Below are 22859 nucleotides of genomic sequence, written 5' to 3' on the forward strand. Positions count from 1 at the left end.
TTTAGAAAAAAGTATTTTACTCGCCTCTTAAAGCAATAAATTTGTGTTCTTTATTATTTTTTTTTCCTCCTCTACCAATTCTGTTGAAAGAATTTTTTTGCTTTTTTCTTGGTTCTTGAGTAACCCACTAATACCAAGGGAGATGGTTTATGTGTGTGATTCTAAGAGAAAGAATTATTTACCAAAAATGATATGTAATTTAAAATTTGTTTAACCGATATTTCTTTATCTATTATTTCTATTATTTTTAATTATAATTATCTTTAACCAATCCAATATATTATTATAGTAATATTTTTTAAAAAAATAAAAATAACAATTTAATATTTTTAAATAATTTAATCTATTTTACTAAAAAAATATTTAAATATTCTTATTTAAATAATTATTGAATTATTTGTGAGAGATTAGATGTAGAATTTGTAATGTAATCAAGTATTAGTATTTATTTCACGAAACTCGATTGTTTCACTAATAGGAGGATTAAAAAGCAGGGCCGTTACATGCTACGCTTTCTGCACAATAATATAGACTGCATCATTGTTAAAGGACTAGAAAAGCTTTAAATTAGAAGAATATCTATTTCTATTCTATTAGTATTTTTATTAGTATTAAATTTATTTTATAATAAGAAGGGTATCTTTAAATATTTTTATTATGGAAAACTGCATTCTAAGTTGCCACTGCAAATAAATCTACCGAATAGTAATAACACACTTTGTTACGTGAATAGGAGCACTAAACCATACACTCATTTGATATTAAACATAAGCGGCACAAACTTTGCATCACTTAACTTCTTTTGTCAGTTAAGTGATGACCAAGCTAGCTTACTTAAGTGAAAAATAGATATATTTACTACACGGAAATCATAAAAATAAGGATGGTAAATGACAGACTCACATAATCAAAAGTTTGTCCTTTGACCAGACATTTAAAAATAGAAACTAACGTAAAGTTCATAATATACGAGAGAAAACAACTATTCTAATCAAGAGACCACATTCCAATCGAACAATCTGCTATTAAACAGAACGACACTTACCAGCAAACAAAATGGAAAGTTAGTGTGTGTGAACATCGTGCAATATGATGGGAATAGTGAAAAATCCAATTCCAGTTTAACAGAGAAACGAAGATCTGAATTGACATAGTCAATCCCTATTATCACCACCAATGGCCATGTGCTGAATTTCTAATTGCACATCAAATGCAGGCACATTATTGGTTTATATTAAACGGTTTAAAAGTTTAATGAATCGTTAAATGGCAATCGAGAAGTTTTATTGATAACTGAGTAACTAGATGGAAAAGAAATCTGTCAAATTGAATGTAAATGGCAAGTGAAACTTTTACTAAATAGCAAATATTAACAGAAGCATGAGAATTGTAACTCGGAACTTTACATTATAAATTGTATCTATGAAGCTTAACATTAAAAACTCAATACAATTACAAGGCCATGTCAAAGAGGCTCTTTCTTTTTCCCTTTCCCTTTTCCTTTATGTGAAGAAAATATTTTTGGGCATGAGTAGCAACTTGAGTCTTGGTTCTTGTCTTAACAGCATGTTTTGAGATGTTCTTCCAATCACCCTTGCCAAAGTAGGCAAGCCCTTCAAGAAACAGCCTGTTATGAAAAGGAAAAAGTGACAAAAATAAATATTTGAATGAAACATTAGCAAATAGCATCTAATAAGAAAAACAATGAAATAGAATATAGTACCTGTGTTCTTCATTGGTCCATCTCTTGCAGAGATTGGGAGATGGTGATGAAGTGGGGGGTGGGTTCGCTGGGCGTGCCTGTTGAAGATGGGTGATGTCCTGAGTAGGGGCAGTGTTCGCTGACAGATGATCGAGGGTTTCTTGCAACGGAAGAAAGGGAGGAGGGTGAACCCTGAGGGTTTCTTCACGCTCACAGTGAAACAGTGGTGTCTGCGGCAATAACAAAGATGATAAATTGGAAGGAAGGTGAATGAGACTGTTCTCCCACTTAAACATCTGTAGCTCCGGGTACTTCCCAAACAGTGCCTGCTCGTTGTCGGAATCAGAATCACCATCGTCAAATCCTAACATTCTTAATTTCTTTCTCTTTCCTTTCAAAACCCTTAATCTCTCTTTCTCTTTCTTTCACAGCCAAAGCCGATTCCTTCATTCTTCTTATATCTTTGTTTCGACAACGCATTCCGCGCCTCCCTCTTCCCTCCTTTCTCCAACGACTATTTTTCAATTAATGTTTCGAAGCATATCTTTTCTCAACCTTCTATTTTAATTTTTGTTTTTCATTTTCTTATTTTAATTCTATATATTTTTTTATTTAACCCACAACTTCAATTCAACTAAAAAAAGAAATTAAGTTAACATCAAATAGAATAAAATTACCAACAATGCAACATATTATCAAAATTAACATTTTTTTTACCAGCTTACGTTTTTAACACAACCAGGACATTTGTATTTTTGGAACAACCTACGTTATCACACATGAAACATCTTTTTTCTAACTCAGTCTCCTAATCTATTTTGGGAGATAAAAGGGATATCTTCATTGTGCAATTCATCAAATAATACTGTGTACATCTTTGGAACACATTCTATCATATAAACTGAATGTATGCAGTATAATCATGGTATGAACACATGCACAGATGATACACGAATAACAAACTCGAAAACAGGTAGTGAGAGTCGATTTTTTCTCTATGCATTATCTTTCATGACCTTGGTATTTTTCGAATGATGTCAACACAATTAATATATATATATATATATATATATATTTATTTATTTATTAAGGTAAAAAATATTTATTATAATTAAATAAAAAATAAAAATATAAAAACTTATTTTAATAATCATGAATAATAAATTATACATTTTAATGAAATATAATTTATACAAAAGTATATTAGTAAAATATTAAAGGACTATATTTTCTTTTTTTTTTTTTTTGCACCGGAATTTTGAGAAATAAAAACTTTACATAAAATCATATTAATATATAATTTTACTTAAAATAAAACATATATATTGTGATAGTACTACTTCAACTTTCATCCATTTGATATGGTTCAATGCGAATTTTAAATTGTTAAAAAAATATTTGGTCAGTTAATTATATTAATAAAAAATGAATATATATAATTCTTATGTTTTAGGAAAAAAATTGTTCACAAGTGTTTCTTTCCCAAAAGAACAATTAGATCATTTACCTAATAAAATAACACAAAAAGTACACCATAATTTTTTGGTATGAATTTTGAAAATACCTTTTTAATAAAAAAAATATTGTCTTTAATTTTATAAAAAAATCATTTACCATCCTCCCTACTTTGTATTTGTAAAAGTTAATAAAATTTCATTTATTTTAGTCTTTAGTTTTATTTTTAATTAAATTAAAAAGTACACTAAATTAAAAGTGAACAACACTTACCATAAGCAATATTGTTTGGCGGCAAGCAAGGTTTCTGTTTCAGTTTCAGAGGGAGAAATGGGTCGTTGCCGAGCTGCGTCGCGCCCCGGTGACGATGACCCCAAGTACAGGTTTGTTTCCGATTGCCAAAAGTGCTTTTCTTTCAATTTCCGCGTTTGGACTGTTCTGCTGTGACATTAATTGATTAAGCTTCGGGACAAATGAAATTAAATTAATTATGGGTTTAGAGTCTTTAGAATGATGTTCGAGTTTTTCACTCACTTGACTTCATTGGACTTAGTTAGGAGGTGCCATGTCTTTTTTCTTTTGTTTCAATTTTTGCGTTTGGACTTTGCTACTGAGAAATTAATTAAGATTGGGGGTCAAGGGAAATTAAGTTAATTAAGGATTTACAATGCTATACTCTTGCTGCGTTTTTTTTTCTTATATTATTGGAGACAATGGCATGGTTTGTTTTGTATATAAGATTAGTACTTATTGGTGGTTTGATATGGTCACATGAACCATTTTGTTTGATTGGAATGTTGTTGCTTTCAGATTCTTAGGGTTTGCTTGGATGATGGATTCGGAGATTGAAGTAGAGGAGGGGTTGGTTTTGGTTTTCATTTATGAATTGAGAGAATTATATGATGATGTTTATAAAAGTGAATAAGGAATGATTGGGAGGTTATGAGTTAGTCTCTATAACCAGAGTATGAAAAATGATTTCCTATGTGTAGAGAGATAATAAATAGGATATTCCTAGAATTAACTACGGGTCCTAAAATTACAGCAACGGAATAAAAAAAGAGTAGTTGAATGTAATCCTTTCAATTAATGAGAGATGCTATGATTCTCCTAAAATTCAGGGGTTGATTAAATGCGTGGTAGAATAACCGAGGAATGTGTGTTTATGGGACCTAGGAGCCCCTATAGTGTTGGAACTTGAGGGGGTCCCTATTAATGTCACTATGGATAAGATGGAAAGATTTTGGTGCATGAAGGATGTGGTGGATAATTTTTTCTGTGATTGTATTAGCAAGGATACATTGTTCTCAACTAAAACAAGAAATATCTTTATTGATTAATAAATTTGGATACAAGTATTTCAGGTAACCAAAACTAAGATGACCAAGAGACTTGTGCCATATAAGGACATTGGAACTTTTAATTGTAGATAGGAGACATTTTTGTAAGGAAGTCTCATCTTGGTAAATCGCCTATTTCGATAGGCTCGCCTATTCTGACAAGCATTTATGAAGGGGCGGTGTTAGGAAGTCTCACATCGCCTGCTTCAATTTTCGGGGTACAACTTATATATTTATTATACAACCTCACTTGATGTCAATTGGTTTTAAGCTAAAATCTAACAATTTTGAGGAGGACCAAGTCTTGAGGGGGAATTAGAAAAGACCAGTGTGTTCCTTAGTGCAGCCAATCCATCATCCCAAAAGTCAAATCTTAAAATATGTACCAAGTGTGGTGAATAATGATTGAGAATTAAGGTCTTTTGTTAATTTATTGGCTGTCATGAGATTATACTTCAAGTCAGGTACACAAAGGATACAATTCTTATTTAAACCTGAAAAATTCAAGTTACTAGTAACAACTGTTAGATTTCATCTTAAAACCAATTGATATCAACTAAAGTTTCCCAATAGATATCTAAGCTTCATGTAACACTTCGACGAATCACATTGGAATGAGAGGGATATAGAGGCAATACTAACAAGATGCATCTACTTTTTGGTAGCCTATCACTCAAGAACTCCACAGTTAAACGTGCTTGACTTGGAATGGTTATAGAATGGGTGACCTTGTGAGAAGTTTCCTAAAAAGCATGCGAGTGAGAATAAAGCACGTTAAAAAGTTTTGCGGGAAAAGTCAATGATGCTGAGAGCAGTCAAGCAGTATCAGAGCTAGTTGTCAAGGTCTCGGAAAGGGCTACTTACAGAGGCTTCTGGCCCGTGGAGGGTTCTGACCAATAAAGATTTTGAGTGAAGTGTCACTGTGTAAAGTGTTGTAGTGTGAGAGTTGCCGAGAAGTTGACAATCAAGGGCATTATACTGCACCCCGAGAATTGAAGTAGGTGATGTGATACTTTCTAACACTAGCTACCAATGACAATTTATTGACAGTTTCAACAATCTTATGTCTTTCCAATTCTGTGGGTATGCCAAGAAATCAGCATATTTCCTGGTTAGATACTCTAGTCCTACACGGAGAAAAGCTTTTCCACAATAAACACTGCTCACAAAGGTAATGAACACTTTCCTTTCTTGTCTTTTCTAAGCATAAAAGTACTGGAGAGTGGATCCTTGATTCTGCTGGCACAGACCATTTGTTAGGGGACAAGATGAGAGAGTATACTTCTAATTTAATACTCAATAGAGAAAAGGTGTTGAACAACAGCTTAATAGTCTGCTGCGTTGCAACTCAAACTCTCACGTCTCACCAAAGATCTGTGATCAGTATGCCTTGAAGCTCTCATAATAAACTCATGTTCCTGAGTTTAGGGGGGGATACTAGAGATGAGATGTACCGTTGTACCAGAATATTAGAGATATACCATTGTGGCAAAGTATTATAGATATACTGTTGTACTTGTTTTCTGTTAATGTAACGCTGGTTGTACTTGTGCCTGTGTAGCCCAAACCCACTGGTTTAGATTGCCCAGTCAGTTGTTGGGTAGTTACTTTCAGTCCAGTCAGGTTCAGATTAGTTCAACTGAATTGCAATTTCTACTGTTTTCTAACAGTATAAATACTGTATCTCATTAGTGTAATAGTTTTTTCTGGATATAGAAACATTTTTTTCTTGCAAAACTCTTTCTCAGATTTTGTCTCTCTTTCTCTCATTTTCTCTATGAATCTTAACAGGGAGATATGCGATGGGAGTGGAAGGACTTGGTTTATAAGTTTTAAAGTGTACAAAATATAAGTTATGAAAAGGACTTGGGTGTCCAGGGATTAGGGTTTGAGTGTGGAGTGACTACTTACAATCTTCATTGATCATAATGAATTTTCTCTTTGTTTTGTATGTGACTAAGGCCTCTACTTCACTATAATATGAAAGATGTTAAATTTTGGGCTTACATTTAGGTATTTAGTCGTGAAGAATATTCCATCAATGTATTTAAAGGCTCTTCTATAATTTCCATTTTTTAATATTTAAGCAAGAAAACATTTTGTGGGAAAATTTATTGGCAAGCATATATTTAATGAAGATATTTAGGAGAATCTACAATGGTAGTTGATGTTGAGGAAATATGCATTTTTGGAATGCTTTCTGTGCATATGCTGTGAGGCATTCACGGGCACAGGATCAACATTTTGGATGCAAGGGATTCTTAAAATGCTTTTGTCAATAAGGTGGTTGTTTTCAGATTTGAAGATGGAAATAAGGAAAAAACTCAAAAGTTCTACAGTTATCAGTTTTTTTTCCTCATATAAAAGAAATATGTATACTTTTCTTGTCCTAGAATGATTTTATTTTGTCGTAGACTGTTGTTTGTGGGCACGTCCTTGGATGCACTGAAATTCTTCTTGAATGCTTCCTGCTAGCTGCTACATATTTTTGTTTAATTACTCTTATGATGTAATGTTGTTTCTTTCATTGCTTTCTGTTTTAGATCAAAGAGAAAAAGGGCTGCTCTGAATGTAGAAAATTCAGAAACTTTACCTACTGGTGATTTTTTATCAACACATACTTCACTTCCATCCAAAAGGTTCATTAACATTTCCTATAACACCATTTTCTAAATGTGGTAGGCCAAGGAGTAACTAATAGCAAGGTATCTCCTTATCACTGCAATTATTGTAACAAAGATATTTCGGGGAAGATTCGCATCAAGTGTGCTGTTTGTCAAGATTTTGACCTCTGCATAGAGTGCTTCTCTGTCGGTGCTGAGGTAACACCTCACAAAAGCAATCATCCTTATCGGATTATGGTAAACCTTCTATGCATTATACCTTTTTATATTTATTGTATTACTTTCACAAATTTGCATCTTCATTTTTTCCAAAGATACAGTTGATTAATATATCATGAATGATTGACAAAAGCTTCTTCCTTCCTTCTTGTGCTTATTTTTTTCCCTCTAAGAATGAAGAACAAGCTAGCATTAAAATGCTAGAGAATGTACTAAGAAAGTTGGTTGTTATCAATTCCTTAATGGCAATACTTTGTTGCTTGATAAACTAGGTTGTTAATAATTTGTTGAATAATTACTTAATTAGTGCTTGCTTTAATTATCTGTAAATTTTGTGCTTTATTGCTTAATGATTACAGCAATTTCTTTCCTTCGAAATATTTTCCTAAATGGGTCAGAATTGGCTGTCGCTGACTTCTTGTTCGTGCACTATTCAGCTATTCTAATATATTGCTTTTCTCATGAAGGATGCTTTTCTTAACTTTGTTCTTAGAATGCATATGATCTTTCTTTCCTTTTTCTTCCATGCCCTTCCTAGAAGATAAAAGCTGAATGAGTTCTCAACTTTCTTGATATGCATGCTATCATCATATGTGTAACATTCTGAGATAAAAATAACAAAATTTTGTTATGAATGACGTTTCCAGCATATGTGCATACATGTTCATTATTAATATATTAATATGTTAATTGAAGTTTTAAAGTATTTTTTTTTCTTGTACAGGATAATCTGTCTTTTCCACTTATATGTCCAGATTGGAATGCGGATGAAGAGATGTTACTTCTAGAGGTATGAGATTTGAGTACATGGAACACCTCTATTCTGTGTTTTTCTTTTGCATTATATGTTAAATTACGTATACTTTTCTTCCTTATTACTTGTTAACAAAATTCGTGTTTCTAAATGAATTTTTGTTATAGGGTATTGAAATGTATGGATTTGGGAATTGGAATGAAGTTGCAGAATATATTGGAACAAAAAGCAAATCTCAATGTATTGACCACTATAATGCTGTATATATGAATTCACCATGTTTTCCTCTCCCTGTAAGACTATTTAAGAACGATGTCATTAATATTATACATGCAACTATCATTTGAATGCACAGTGTAATTGTTCATGTGCACACCCAGGATTTGTCTCATGTTATGGGAAAGAGCAAAGAGGAACTCTTTGCCATGATGAAGGGGCATGAAGCCAAGAAAGGTTTGATTCTCAATGTCAACCAAAATCACAACTTTTGTAGATTTTGCATGTGAGACTTGATTAGTTTGTTCCATTCCATGAATTTGCATGCATAGTATGTAACCAACTGGTTGAATTGATAAGATTCAGGAAGTATTAGAGATAATTAGAATTACAAAGTACAATCAGTTACGTGATTTTAGTTGGAAAGGGAGGTGGGACTTAGCTTAAATAGTAGGAGGATGAGAAACCTTTTTGTGAAGGGGAAACCTTCAGAAGAGAATTCTCATTTTCTTTGTTGTAATGCCAACTTCATTGCCCATCACACGTGTTTGGTCATTTTTAAACCTAAAGTTCTTCTGCATTTTTAAACCCATTACATGTTATTCTTGCAGAATTTTCTCTAACTACAGAGCTTACTCTGAAAGAAGAACCTCCCTTTGTTGATGGAATAAAGTACGGTTACCCACTAACTGTGATTATTTGAATTGATCATTTATGACTATGCTAATTCTTTGCGTAACATCTCAGCTATGAAGAATCAAAGAAGGAAGAAATCAATGATCAAACCATGTCTAGGTTAACCTCAGGTACAATCATATAGAATGAGAAAAGTCTGCTTTTATCATTTTGTACCAAAATTTTTGTTGGGTATAATTTATATGCATGATATGGGTTCAGCATGTGGCAAAGCTTACTCAAGTACAGTTAAGAAGGCTTCCAGCGTGATCCAAAATAATGATGGAGTTAAGGTGGAAGGTATGTTTTCTGAAGAATGATGTGAAAGATACTGCCTCTTCTTCATTTTGTTTTTTGAGTTAACATTTCTTTTGGTATGTTAATTGCTCTTGACATAATGTAAACATTGGCTAGTTTAGACATTTTGAATGACTAAACCCCTAGTTTGGACTTCATGTTCAGAACATGAATTGTCTTAAAAGATTGTTATTGCATAATTTGTCTGTTGGGTGGTAATTTTTTAGATAAAAGTAATCAAGAGATTTTCTTTTCTAGGATAAATTAGACATTATTTGATGACTGAACATTTTCATTCCTGAACCAATTTGATATCACCAATCTTTCGACAATTAGGAAAATATTTCGCATTCCTAATTGGGTGTTTGACATAATTTCTCATCAAATTCAAACCTCACTAGACTATATGGGATAACAACATCTTATACACATATCAATGCTTTGGGCTTGAAAGTTTAAGTTGTAAGCTGAAGAAGCATTAACACTTCCATTCACACAATAACCCTTTGGCCTAGAGGCTCAGTGATGTAGCTCTGGAATTTATTTGAAATCAGGGTTGTACAGTGTCACAACCTACCTCACGGTAGGACGGTGAAAGCAAAATAGATAAGTCGAAGCGTTCGTCTCCAAGGGAGAAAACGAGCGGAGTCGCTACCAACGTTTATTCAAGGAAAACGTTAGAAAAACCTAAAAAAGGTCTGCGAATTTTTGAAAATAAGGGTTCGAGAGTTGTTTGCGCATGAGAAATGTATTAGCACCCCACGCGCCCGTCACAAGGGACGACAACCTTTAATTGAGTGTGCGCAACGTGACTTTAGAATTATTTACTTTTCCCTTTTTATATTTTTTTAATTTTTTTTGGGGTCGACAAGGGGGCCACCCTTGCTCCTACGTATCCTCAGGTGCGATGAGGAATTCAGACCTACGTAGTTCTTTAAGTCTGAATGTTTGTGTGCTAAATTGATTTTTATGTTTTTGAAAGATTCATTTTAATTGCGAACAAAAAGTCGTTTAAGGCATTGGACCTTAAAACGATGTTTTAAATTTTGAAAAGCGGAGAGAACATAGATCCCTAAGGGTACATAGATCACATTCAATCCCTAAGAATAAAAACTAATCGACGGTCGCATGAAGAACACAGAACAAGAAAAAGATGTAAGGAATGATTGCGGTCGCGATTCGGTAGCGCCTCGGCTTCGTTTCCTCTTCTTTCTTCTTCTTCTTTCTTAGTTCTCTCAATTCCCTCCACTTCTGAACCTTGGAACCCTTAAAAACATCCCTAGGATGCCTATTTATAGGCAAAGGGTCACTTTGGGACAGTTGCAGCTCTCCCAAGCGAGCTGAAACTTAACCCTGAAGTAGTGAGCTCGCCCAGGCGAGCATGTTTCTTCACCATGAAGCTATTTGGTGTCCCAGGAAAGCTAGGGTCCAGGAAAACCAGGTAAAAGACTCTTTTGCCCCCTTTTTTTTTTGGTATTTTTCGCATTCTTGATTAAAACACTGAATGGTCATCTGTTTCGCACTGTAACTGGCGTTCAACACCGTAAGTCGACTAGTAAGGATCAAAAGATCAACGAACGATAGTCCCCGAACGAAATTAGGGTATGACAAACAGAAAGGGAAATATGGAGATGGGGATTAGGTAGGTAGATGTTTGAAATAAGGGTTTGTCTAGGAAGAGTTCACCTTGAGCAGAAATCTGATGTTAGAACAGAAAAGGATGAATGCTGCAATAGATTACACTCTCTTGGATGTTCGAGAGTCCTGTGGCTTATCTAACTCCTCTAATTAACCACTTTGTCTATCTGTTATATAGTTTAGACTTAGAGGGGTGGGATGGAAAAGCTAGAGAGAATTGACACTCAGCCCCACACACACACGCAGCAACATTGAATAATGCAGTTTGTATTGCTAGTAAAGTGGGAACTTGTTCATGTGCGACACATAAAATGCATGATAAATTTAATGTGTTAACATGTTGAAAATTGTTTGTGTGCCAGCTAACAGTAATCCACGTACATCTTTACATGCATAATTCAGGTGCTCACGTCATATGATATTTAAATGCTCTCTATGGTTTCAAAAAAATAGTTTGTGTTGTCAGCTGCTTACTCAGATGGAAAGTTATACAATATAAATTCAATGTGTTAACATGTTGAAAATTGCATTTTATTTAGTAGAGTCTCATGCAGATCGGAGCATTGGAGAGAAGAAACTTAAATTATCAGGGGAAGATAGGCCTTCTATGACAAATTTGAGTGGATACAGTTTTAAGCGAGAGGAATTTGATGTTGAATACGACAACGATGCAGAGCAAGTGTTGGCTGATATGGAATTTAAGGACACTGATACTGAAGCTGAATATGAAATGAAACTGCAGGTGCTCCATATCTACTCAAAAAGGTATGAGTACCGTATTTTTTTTGTTAAAGAAAGAAAAATGTAGAGAAAGGAAACTGATATTATTGAATCTGAAAGTTAGTTACAAGGGAGTATTTATAGATTTCTAACCCTTCAAACTAAGTACAAAACAGAATTAACAAATAGGAGGGAAAATCTGTTAATAGACTAACAGCCTGATATTAGTGAGGTGCTGTTAGCATTTTGCTAACAGCCCTTGCAAACTGTTTTCACAGTTATTCTAACATATACTCTAATAGTCCAGGTCGCTGGCTTCTACCAAAACCGGCCAGGTCACATCGGGTTAATCTGGGCTGATTATGTAACCAATATGATGACTAACCCAGACCGGACAAGGCACCGGGTCCCAGTCGAACCGGCTGGTCTGGTTCGGTTTTTATAACACTGGGTATATGATTAAAATCCAGTAATTACATTCCCAAAAATACTATGACTAGGAATGCTATTCCTTGGTAAATTAAAAAGCATGTTTGGTTAGTATTTCATATTTTTGGGAATTATTTTCAAAGTTTGAATAACGGGAGAGAAATTTGTAGAAAGAAGTGGAAATTAATGGTTGGGTTACATGGAAATTTTCATTCTCATACCATGGAAAAAGCAACATAGCTGCTCATAATGGGAGTTGGGAATAAAATCAAGCAAAATATAAAAATGTAACTTCTTTGGGAATTAAAAAATGCTAGAAATATATATAGATCAAGAGAGAGAAAGAGAGAGGAGGGATCAACTTATACAATTCTTACTCCACTGAAAACATAAAACTGATTTTGATTCATTAATTTCTAACTATAGACAGTTAGTTACAATTGACTATCAGTGTCTTTGGGAAGATGTCTGCTGTCTATTCTCTAGATTTAATGTGTAGCAGATAGAAGTCCTTGCTGAATCCTTTCTTGCTACTCACTCAAGCAGATTCCAAGTCATCTCTAAATCTTTTATCTCTTTTTCTCTAAATTTGTGTCTAACCTGATCAATATTTCTCTCCTTTTTCTGACTTGTATTCAGCCATCAATAAAGCTATTTCCTTTTTCTTGCTATCTTCCATACATTTTCCCTGTTCTTATTTGCAGATTCAAAACTAAATGAACCATGAAATTTTTAGTGTGGCAGTTGTTGGCATGTGTATATGTATTGTTCCCTCCGTCCCAAAATAAGTGTCACATTTGAAAAAAAGAAATTGTCCCAAAATTAGTGTCATGTTAACTTTTCAATGTAATATTAATTACTTTTTGTTCACCAATACCCTTGAGAAGTGTGACTTTAGTTTTTCAATGTAATATTAATAATAAGGTTAGTTTTGTAAAATCAATATTTGCTTTCATCTATTATCTTTTCTTGGTCTATGTAAAACTACTTAGGACGACACTTATTTTGAGACAGAGGGAGTATATTATTGGAGAGGAAACATTCTGTTTTTGTATGCTTAAATTTTAAATTATATTTTCAAAGATGTTAAAATTCTAACTTTAAATGATAAAGTGAAACTGTGTGGAGTTCTATTGGCTCTGGGGTTGAAAATGGAATTTTCCCCCATATTCAGTCCCAGTTCTATGTATCGGATATAGAAGAAAATGAATAATAAAACTGAAAATTGCCCTCAATCTCTGGTTCTGCCCTCAATATGACTTTTCTATTCTGCACTGGCATTGTTAAAGTCAATTTCTCAAAATTGGCCTCAATCTCCCCCAATGTTGTTAATGGCGGATGGCAGTTTATGGCGGAAAGCCAAAAATTCGCCATAAAAATATGACGGATGGCATAGCGGAAAATAACGGATGTCATGACGGACAAAAAAAAAATACATATATATAAACTCATTGAAATTGAAAAAAATAATGGATTACATTCAAATAAACTAAAAGTTTCATGAGTTCATACAATAATCAATTACCAACACCAAATAAACTCATTAAAGAGTTCAAAATAAGAAAATGATAAAAACATAATGTAAAGTGCAAAGTGAAGGTTGAGGCTCTAATCATCTTCTTCAATCCCAACATAATCATCTTCGTTGTTATCATATGGTAATGGAGCATCTCCCTCTTCCCCATCAAACACCTCAAAATTGACCATGATTTCTTCTTCAGATTCAAGATCAATATTCTCCTCAATCTAGATCCTCATCATTTTCTTGGACTGTTTTTTGCTTTCTTGATGAAGATCCAACAACCATTGCCTGTTTTTTAGAAGTTTGGGCAGTAGTAACACTTGTTGTTTTTTGTTTTTTACGCCTAGTATACATCCTACACTCTCCAACCCCCGAAGCCTGATACACAGTTGCCCAATTTAGAGCATCATCATCTTCAAATACCAAATCATTTCCAGCATCATTATCACCATCTTGATCCATCTCTCCCACGAGCCATTCATTGCACACATCAATATCATTAAGAGAAATTGGATCAATTTCATCTCTTGCATTATATCTTTGCTTCAATTGTTGGTTGTTATTGCACACATCAATATCTTTTCTTGGAAGCTGCAACGTTACCCGACTTCCCAATCAGGTGTTGTTTGGATCTGGTTATTCCTCCCTTTGTGATTTTTTCACAGAAATTACAAACAATGGTGTTTCTATCTCCTTCCACCGGTGAATGACAATATTTTCAGCCTGGGTCTGTCTTATTTTTCCTCGTTGCACTTGCAGTAGCAGCATCGAATGATGGTTCAACCATTTAAAAGAGGACTGAACAGAAAAAAAAAATTGTGGTGTCAAATAAAATAAAAAATAAAAATGGGACTGTCAAAAGTAAAAAGAGGGTGTCAAATAGCAAAAGGGAAAAAAAAGCTGCAGACAAAGAAAAGGGGTGTCAAACAGCAAAAGCAAAACTAAAAAAAAAATAAAGCTTGCGCCCACCACTGAGTTGGATCGCGATGTTCACTGCCTTCGTGTGGGTCGTTGCTGTTGTTCGTGCCGGTGCTTGTCGCCGCCGTTCGTGCCATTCTCGTCGCCGCCGTGGGGTCGTTGCTGCTGGCTGTGTTCTGTGTGCAGCGGGTCGCACCTGGGTGTGGGGCATCGCGGCTGGTTGCGGGGGTCGCGGCTGGGTTCCGGGGTTGTGCTTTTAGTTGGAGCTTGGAGGAGGGCTGCGTTTTGATTCAACCTTGCTTGGGAGGGGAGGGTTGTGCTTTTGATTAAGTTACCGGGTAGGGTTGGGTCGGGTCAGCCCAACTCCTACAGTGGGAAAAAAAACAAAAAAAAGATGCTATTTCCGCCATGCCGCCATATCCGCCATGACCGCCATGGCTATGGCGGCCGCCATTCGAAAGCCGCCATGCCACCACTATTCGATGGCATTTTTCCAAAAATCCACCACACTTTTCCGCCATTGCGCCGTCATGGCCGCCATTTGACAACACTGATCTCCCCCAATCCAGCCAACCATTCCATCCCTAACACCAAATCCACACCACCCAATACAAACAAGTAACAATTATGTGTGAACTGAAAATCTTGCAATTCAATAGGCAAGGATCCACACACTCCTTGACACCTAACCCTATGTCCATCTCCTACTTCTACAGAATATGGGTTTGTGGGGGTTACCTCTAACCTTAGCTCCTTAACTAACTTCACCGATATGAGTTATGAGTGGCTCCATTGTCAATTAGCACAATCATCCTTTTATTCCTAATTTTTCCCCACAACTTAAGAGATTTCCGGGTGGTAAAGCCTTCAATAGGCAAGGATAGTTGATGAAACTCCCCCATCTCTTCTTCCCTATTCTCCCATTGCTGGCTCTTAGGATCTCCTTCCTCCTCTTCTTCCATAATCATCAATCTAAACTGTTTATTTTTGCACACATGTGTAGGATTATACTTCTCGCATGTGAAACACTCTCCCTTCCTCATTTCTCATTTACCTCCGTAGGAGACAAATTGCGGAATGTTCTTCTACCTTTCCAGCCACTTGTCCCTGTTTTTACAGCATTATGAAGGTCAGTCACCTTATTGTTTGCTGGCTGCCAACTTACCCATTTCTATCACGGACGAACATTTTTCTGAAAATTACTCCCTTTACCATTACTCATGGGTAAGTTTCCTAAAATTCTGTTCTTATCCTCCACTCTCCTAGCCTTAACCATGGCTTCCATCAAGTTCTTTGGTTCATGAAGCCTTACCTCGGTGCTAATCTCTTCCTTTAATCCCTTGAAGAACACTTCCACCAGAAATGGCTCCTCCAATCCCTTCACCATTCCAACGCACTTCTTAAATTGGCCTATGAATCCCTGCACTTTCTCTTCTTGTTCTAATACCAGCAATGCTTGAAAAGGATTTCCCAAGCTCGAAGCTTGAAACCTTTGGGTGACAGTAATCTTGAACCCATCCCAAGAATGGTTTGGATTCCAAGATTCCCACCATTGGAACCAACCAGAGTTTCCCCATTCATTGCGACCATAACAGCCTCCAATTTGTTCTTTTCCCTTATGGCACGCACCGGAAATATCGTTCGATCTTTGTCAACCAGCCCATAGAATCCTCACCATCGAATATGGACATTTCCAAATTCCTGCATTGATTGCTGTCATGTGCCGCAGTACCCTCATCTCCTCTGCTCGCGTCGATTGCGTGCATGTTCGTCATAGGAGATTTTTTCTCCTATACTGCCGCCAACCTTTGTATCATCCCTTCGATTGAACTCAACTGCCATTCCACTGCTTCGCGATTCTCTTCTATCACTTTCTCCATGGCTTTCATGCACGTCTCCATTCTTGCATATGCCCTTGTCACTATTAACGATTCTATGCTCCAAGATCGGAACTCTGATACCAGTTGATAGAACTGGACCAAAACAAAATAAAAAATCATGTATATTCGAATCGAATGCTATTGGCACAATGGTTACACACACTAATGAATTCGAGGTCTCATCACCCTCCTACTATTCTCGTTTTCTCTTTCTCTCTAACCTCTAACTAACCTCTCCCAATTCTATTCATAGCTTCTTAACTAACTAACAATTGGTTATAACCATGGTTATCAAACTCTCGAGTTAATTCGTAAACTTTTACGAATTTACGAGTCTACTTACTCTCTTTGAGTTAACTCTTGAGTAAATTCTTTTTTTAATAAATTCTATAAACTCTAAGTAAACTCGGTAAACTCTCGAGTTTACCACCGAATCAATAAGTTAAAAAAATTAGACGAAAATGTAAGTCATTTTGGGTTATTTTTTGTCTGTTTAGTGTTCAACATACCTTCACTTAGTGTGTTATTCTCAAATACAAAAATTATCACCTTTAATAACATCAAACTCTTGTTCTCTAATAACATCAAATCCGCGATGAGAATGATCTACCACTACTATAACATCTACAAGTTATCTAGTAGTGATGCGTTACTAGACTTGGTTATTTAAGTATTGTAAAATTTATTATTCACTATTTTGCTATATTATATTGTTGAAATGTTTAATTAGTATGTTATTTATAGATATTCTGTTATTATTTTTATATGAAGTGGACTCTTACGAGTCTACGAGTTGAGTCCACGAGTCAAGTCTATGGAACTCTCACGAGTCTACGTAAACTCTCGAGTTTGATAATTTTGGTTATAACTAATAGTTTGTTATCCTAGATGCCTAACAAACTGACAGCTCTCTAACTCTTCCAAGTGCATTTTCTAACATACACCTTTCCCCATCTATTTCCCAATCTATCAATAATTCACGGAATCGAGCTTTTCTGTGATGGAGTGATTGAAGTTTGTGTGCACTGAATTCTGATAAGGCGGCATGAGAACTCCGTTCGGCAGAGGATCGCCACCTCCATCAACTGCGGAAGCAGGCATAGTCATTTCTTCGTAGAACGATGAGAAGCTGGTGGTGGAGGAAAAAACGATCTAGGATCAAATAAGAGGAGGAGAAGGAATCGATTGAAGATAAAAGAAAAAAAAACTATGGTGCGGATCGCAACCTAGCTCTGTGATACCATAATAGAGTTTGATAAACTCTGATTTCTCATTGATCAAGAAAAAGAAAGACAAGTTACAAAAGGATAGTGTCATCTCTATATATAGAGAGACTAATTGTTAACTAACCCAATCTGTTACTAACTAACTATAGTTAGAACTGTAACTGACTGACAGCTCACTAACAGCTTAACTGTAACTAACTGGCAGCTCACTAACAACAGATAACAGAATACACAAAGTAAAAATACTAGGCAGAGTAAGTATATTATAATAAGGTCAATCCCTCCCCATCCCACCATGTTGACATCTTTTGCTGTAGCATGTCTGACTTTGTCAAAAAACTGTTATCCTTGGAAATACGGGTGTGCATAATTTGAATTTTATGAAAATCCCAACTAAAACCAAACAAAAGCAGGTTTTAAAAAACCAAACCACATTTTAATATTGGAGAGCTGGTTATTTTTGGTGAATCAATTACAAGCTAGTTTTAAAACTGGCTTGGATTTTAAAGCAATTTGGTTCCAAAACCAGTTTTTGAATCCAAAACCAGAAACTGGTTTTGCACCAGTTTTGATCCTTTAAGCTGCTTTAAGTCCAAACTGGTTTTGAAGTCATTTTTAAAAAATAAAACTGGTTTACTATGTTAAAAATTAGCATAGTAATTAAAATTTGAATGCAATGCAAATGAATGATTACAAGTTTCACATTTAATGCAAGATCACCATGTTTTACCCTCATAAGATAAATAGTCATGACCAAGCAAAACACCGGGGCTAGAAGGCTCTTTGCTATCCGAAGGTATGAGGGAGAGTGTACACAGTCTTACCCTTGCACAAGCATAGAGGCTGTTTTCGGATTCGAACCCACTAACCAAGGCGCAACTTTACCTCTATGTCCCCAAAATCCGTCCATGCACCAAACCACAAAATGTTTTTATTTCTTCTTTTTTCCCCTTCATTTGCATCCTTCAAGTTGTTTCAATTTCCTCCTTTACCACTATTAGAGTAGTAGAGTAGAATTACTCTTTTCTTTTATTTCAATCTAGCATAGTTAGCCTTTATAGTTAACTCAACTAACCTTGGGTTAGTTGACAGTTGTAATAACAGCTGGGTACAGCTGTCCTAGCTCTTGCATATATACTAGAGTTGTAACCATTTTTCAGTTGGGTAGAATATTATCAACTTCCTCATTTTCTGTTCAGAAGTTTTTCTTTCTTTCGTTTATAGAAAGCTTTTATGGTATCTCAGAGCTTTGTTCAATCTTAAGGATTAACAATGGCTTCCGCAATCAACAATTCTGATCCTCCTCCTCCACCACCAACTTCAACTCCGGTGGTTGATCCTTCTATTCCGGTGAATGCGACGGGGAATGTGATGGAGATTCCTGTTTCTGCAACACCGGTTCAAACAGCATTTCCAACAACAACATCGATTCATACAAATGGAATGCTGACACTGATTCCACAGCCGATTCCGACAGCTACTCCAACTAATGCGACCGGTGCAACACCATTGTTGCAATCCTGTAAGTGTATAAGAATAACTAACCTTAGTTTTTCTACTGTAGTTAGTTATCTGTTAGCCTAATGTCAGCAGTATAAATACTGCTCTTGTAAGAGATTTCAGTGGCTTTGTATTTTCTTCTTCAATAATACAAGTCCCGATTCTCTCTCTCTCTTTATATCTTCTCTACAAATCCTCTACTTCCTTCTCGCATTCGGTGACTGTGAAGTTGACAAATTCTAACTACTTGCTGTGGTGCCAGCAAGTAGAACTAGTGCTGAAAGTACATCGTCTTCATCATTTCCTTGCCAATCTGACAATTCCTCTGAGATTCCAAACCCTTGCTGTTCATGATCTTGGAATTTCTTCTCCAGAGTACCTTGCTTGGGAATCACAGGATCAACTCTTGTTATCTTCAATCTACAATTTATGTGGAGGTACTTCTGAGGTTGATTGGCTTTCAAACTGCATGGCATCTTTGGGATAGGATACTACTCTAATAACCACAAATTTCTCTTCTGCAACCCACCCATGTTCTTCTCCGCATGCCCCAATTCATGCTCTTCCAACAGCAGCTCCAATGTAACATTGCATGAATTCTAAGCACAACCACTTGTTCTGGAGTCATTTTTTGATTTGGAGGTTTGTGGTGTGAAAGTGGAAACATGTGTCTCAATGGTGGTGGAAGGAGGGCAAAGAGGCAACATTGATGATGGCACTGCCAAGTTCGTGGCTTGGCCCAGAACAGCCAGTAGCTCAGAAACTGGTTTTTTCTTCATCCAAACCTTTTAAATGGAGAAGTCCACTAAAAGATAGTTTGTAAAATAAAAAAAATTGGGATTCGAAAATCAGTTTCAATAATTTGGCTTTTTCTAAATAGTTTAGATTGGTTATTGGTATTTAATTAAACTGATTTTTCTGAACACCCCTACATAAATGTATGAAACTTCTGGGCAGGTTAGATGAACGGAAGCGCAGAAAGAATTTTATACTTGAAAGAGATTTACTTTATCCTGATCCTTTTGAGAAATCTCTCTTACCTGAAGAGCTTCAAATATGTCAGCGTTACAAGGTCTTCATGCGGTTTCACTCAAAAGAAGAGCATCAAGATTTGCTAAAAAATATTATTGAAGAACACAGGCTTGTCAAAAGAATACAAGATTTACAGGTATTACATTCTTCTACACACCCTGATGATGTCAACATGCGTTATCTAAAGACATTGTAGTTATTTTTTATAGATTATAAAGGGTAGGGGTATACTCCTAAAATGCATTTTGAATAAAAGCAAGTTATATGCATAAATATCCTTTTACTTAATCTGTAGTTTTTTCCATCAGCTTTATGTTAATTCCAGCCATACTACCTCGATGTTCAAAATGATGAGATTGGACATTTCTTCTACGATTAACAAGAACTGAAAATCTGCAAATAAATTAATAAAATTGTGGAAATTTTCCAATGATGGATTATCGTCTTAGAATTTGGGCTTAGGGTTTAACTCAACTCCAATTGACAAAATTAACTGGTAAAGTGAGGACTGCCCAAGCTTTATAAAGACTGCATTTGGCATATCTCTAGTCGATATGAGATCTCAACACACCCCTTCTTGCCTAAGACTAGTCTCGTCTGAAGTGTGGACAAATGCAGGTAGCTCAATAACACCACCTCCTCATGCCTAGGACTAGAGTGTGAACAAATTACATGTGACCCAATAACATATCTAAAATAGACTCTATTACCATGTAATTTTATAAGAAAATTATATTTCTTATTACGGATTGGTCATAATTACATGAGTTATATAGACAATGAAATACGTTAGTTTATGGAGCTGTGTTGGTGGAGTTCCGAAGAATGTGAGGTTTTCTGCACACCACTTATATTGGGAGAGGTTTCTTGATTTTTAGCCTTGATCAAATTATTTTAATTTTGGCCACATCTGCCGATGCATTTGAAATTTTTTTTAGGAAGCTCGAATTGCGGGCTGTGTAACTGCTGCTGATGCTTATCGATTTATTGAACAAAAGAGGACAAAGGAAGCTGAACCAAGTGCCTGTAAAGAAAGTGGTCAGATTGGAACAAGTGCTAAGACATTACAGAGGCCAAATTCTCTCAAAGGAGAAGTTGATAGTAGCCCGCAGGGTCTTCAAAAGGGGACTGCAGCTTTATTTGCTGGTGCCAAGGATTCACCTCCTGCCATACAAGTCTTCACAAGGTCGCTAGAAGAGTGGGATATTAGTGGATTTGCAGGGGCTGAATTACTATCTGAATCTGTGAGATTTCTCTCCTTATAGCGCACTTCGTTTCTTTTTAAGTTGCTGTTCTCTTTTTTTCAGCTTTCATTCGCTTTTTATTTTTTATTTTAATTTTGTTTTGGAGGATAAGGCTATGTACATCTGACCTTTCCTAGACCCTAAAATAGTGGGAGTTGTGTATTGGTCTGCCTCTATTTATTATGATGGAGGGGTTGGGGGAGGAGTGTTCTAACTTCTATCTGATAGGTTCTTTGAAAATGATTATCTTGCAGGAGAAAAAGCTTTGTGATGAGATCAGAATACTACCCTCACACTATCTCAACATGCTGCAGACCTTGTCATTAGAGATTTCAAAGGGCAGTGTGACCAAGAAATCCGATGCACATGCACTGTTTAAGGTAGAGCCAAGCAAGGTTGATAGAGTCTACGATATGCTTGTGACAAAAGGAGTTGTGCAAACATAATAAAATGCTATGCAATGATTACAAGGCCATTTTTGTAAAAAAAAAAAAAAAAATCTTCTCCTTTTCCCCCATTAAGAAAAATAACTAGATAAAGACCCATGTGATGTGGAGAAAAATAAATGAATATATTATAGTATTATTAAGAGTATTTGTCTGTAGATAACACGTCCAATTTCAAGTCATTTGTTCATTAGTAATCATTTGTCCTGTTATGTACCCTGCAAAAGATCGACCATCATACTAAGATAAATACTTATCTTAATAAAAGCAACTAAAATGTTTGGACATTTACAATTTAGCGTTGCAATTAATTTTGTATGGCACTTTGTTACAATAACAATCTATAATAAAAATATACTTTAAAACATTCATAAAATAAAAATTTAAAAATTGTAATGGTTTAAAATACTTTAAATATTATAAATAAGAGTATAAATAATTTTATTCTCAAATATGAGCATCTACAAAGTTTAACTAATAATGAACAAAGTCTTCAATTTTTTCATCTCAAAAGCTTCTTTCTTCAATTATGATAACATTTTTAATGAGATAATAATCTCAGTGGATAAAACAAGTTCTAAATGAGTTCAAAAATGGTGTTCTCGACCGGTGTGGTAACTAGAAAAATTTGACCATAGTAGTATCCGCAAAATTAAATTAAAAATAGTATATACATACTTATAAACAATCACATATTATTCATACAATGAAATAACACTCCAATAAATAAATACCAATACTTATTCAATTTTTGAACAAACAAACAAATATCACAACACAACTCAATGATTTCCATAGTCACTAGACTTAACCTTTTGAGTTTATATTCATGCAATGACATCTCACTTCTCTTTCTCATCCCAAATGAAAATATTTCATGCATATTCAAAATTTTCAAAATAAAATATGTGCTACCACTTCCCAGAAGATAAACCATTCACACATAACTACAAAATATCATTCCAGATAACTATTAAATAAATACTCTAATTTCATACACATTAATAACTCATAAAGTCATA

At 35.2% G+C, this 22859-nt stretch overlaps 1 protein-coding gene across 10 annotated transcripts; it reads left to right on the top strand.

Annotated features, from left to right (window-relative positions):
- Positions 1 to 3421: 3421 nt before the first annotated feature.
- Positions 3422 to 21995, top strand: LOC100779424 (transcriptional adapter ADA2). Of its 10 annotated transcripts, none has more exons than XM_014766375.3 (14): positions 3473 to 3540; positions 3968 to 4018; positions 7041 to 7096; positions 7180 to 7358; positions 8065 to 8130; positions 8262 to 8387; positions 8475 to 8547; positions 8922 to 8982; positions 9058 to 9116; positions 9208 to 9285; positions 11460 to 11685; positions 20073 to 20283; positions 21086 to 21391; positions 21646 to 21995. In XM_014766375.3, the coding sequence occupies exons 1-14, from the start codon at positions 3488 to 3490 to the stop codon at positions 21835 to 21837; spliced, it is 1737 nt and encodes a 578-aa protein (XP_014621861.1). In that variant the 5' UTR covers positions 3473 to 3487; the 3' UTR covers positions 21838 to 21995. The 10 variants fall into 10 exon arrangements, with proteins under 10 accessions (XP_006593862.1, XP_040863805.1, XP_040863807.1 ...); XM_014766378.3 differs by having other exon boundaries at positions 21146 to 21391; XM_014766376.3 differs by having other exon boundaries at positions 11463 to 11685.
- The last annotated feature ends 864 nt before the right edge of the window (positions 21996 to 22859 follow it).

This window comes from Glycine max, chromosome 13, assembly GCF_000004515.6.
Source record: "Glycine max cultivar Williams 82 chromosome 13, Glycine_max_v4.0, whole genome shotgun sequence".
NCBI lineage: Eukaryota > Viridiplantae > Streptophyta > Magnoliopsida > Fabales > Fabaceae > Glycine > Glycine max.

Excerpts from the sequence above, each read along its gene's own strand:
- LOC100779424 (XM_014766375.3), top strand. The coding sequence starts at position 3,488 with ATGGGTCGTTGCCGAGCTGCGTCGCGCCCCGGTGACGATGACCCCAAG. Across the intron at positions 8,388-8,474 it reads CACCATGTTTTCCTCTCCCT|GATTTGTCTCATGTTATGGG; the intron begins GTAAGACTATTT and ends GTGCACACCCAG. Across the intron at positions 20,284-21,085 it reads AAAGAATACAAGATTTACAG|GAAGCTCGAATTGCGGGCTG; the intron begins GTATTACATTCT and ends AATTTTTTTTAG.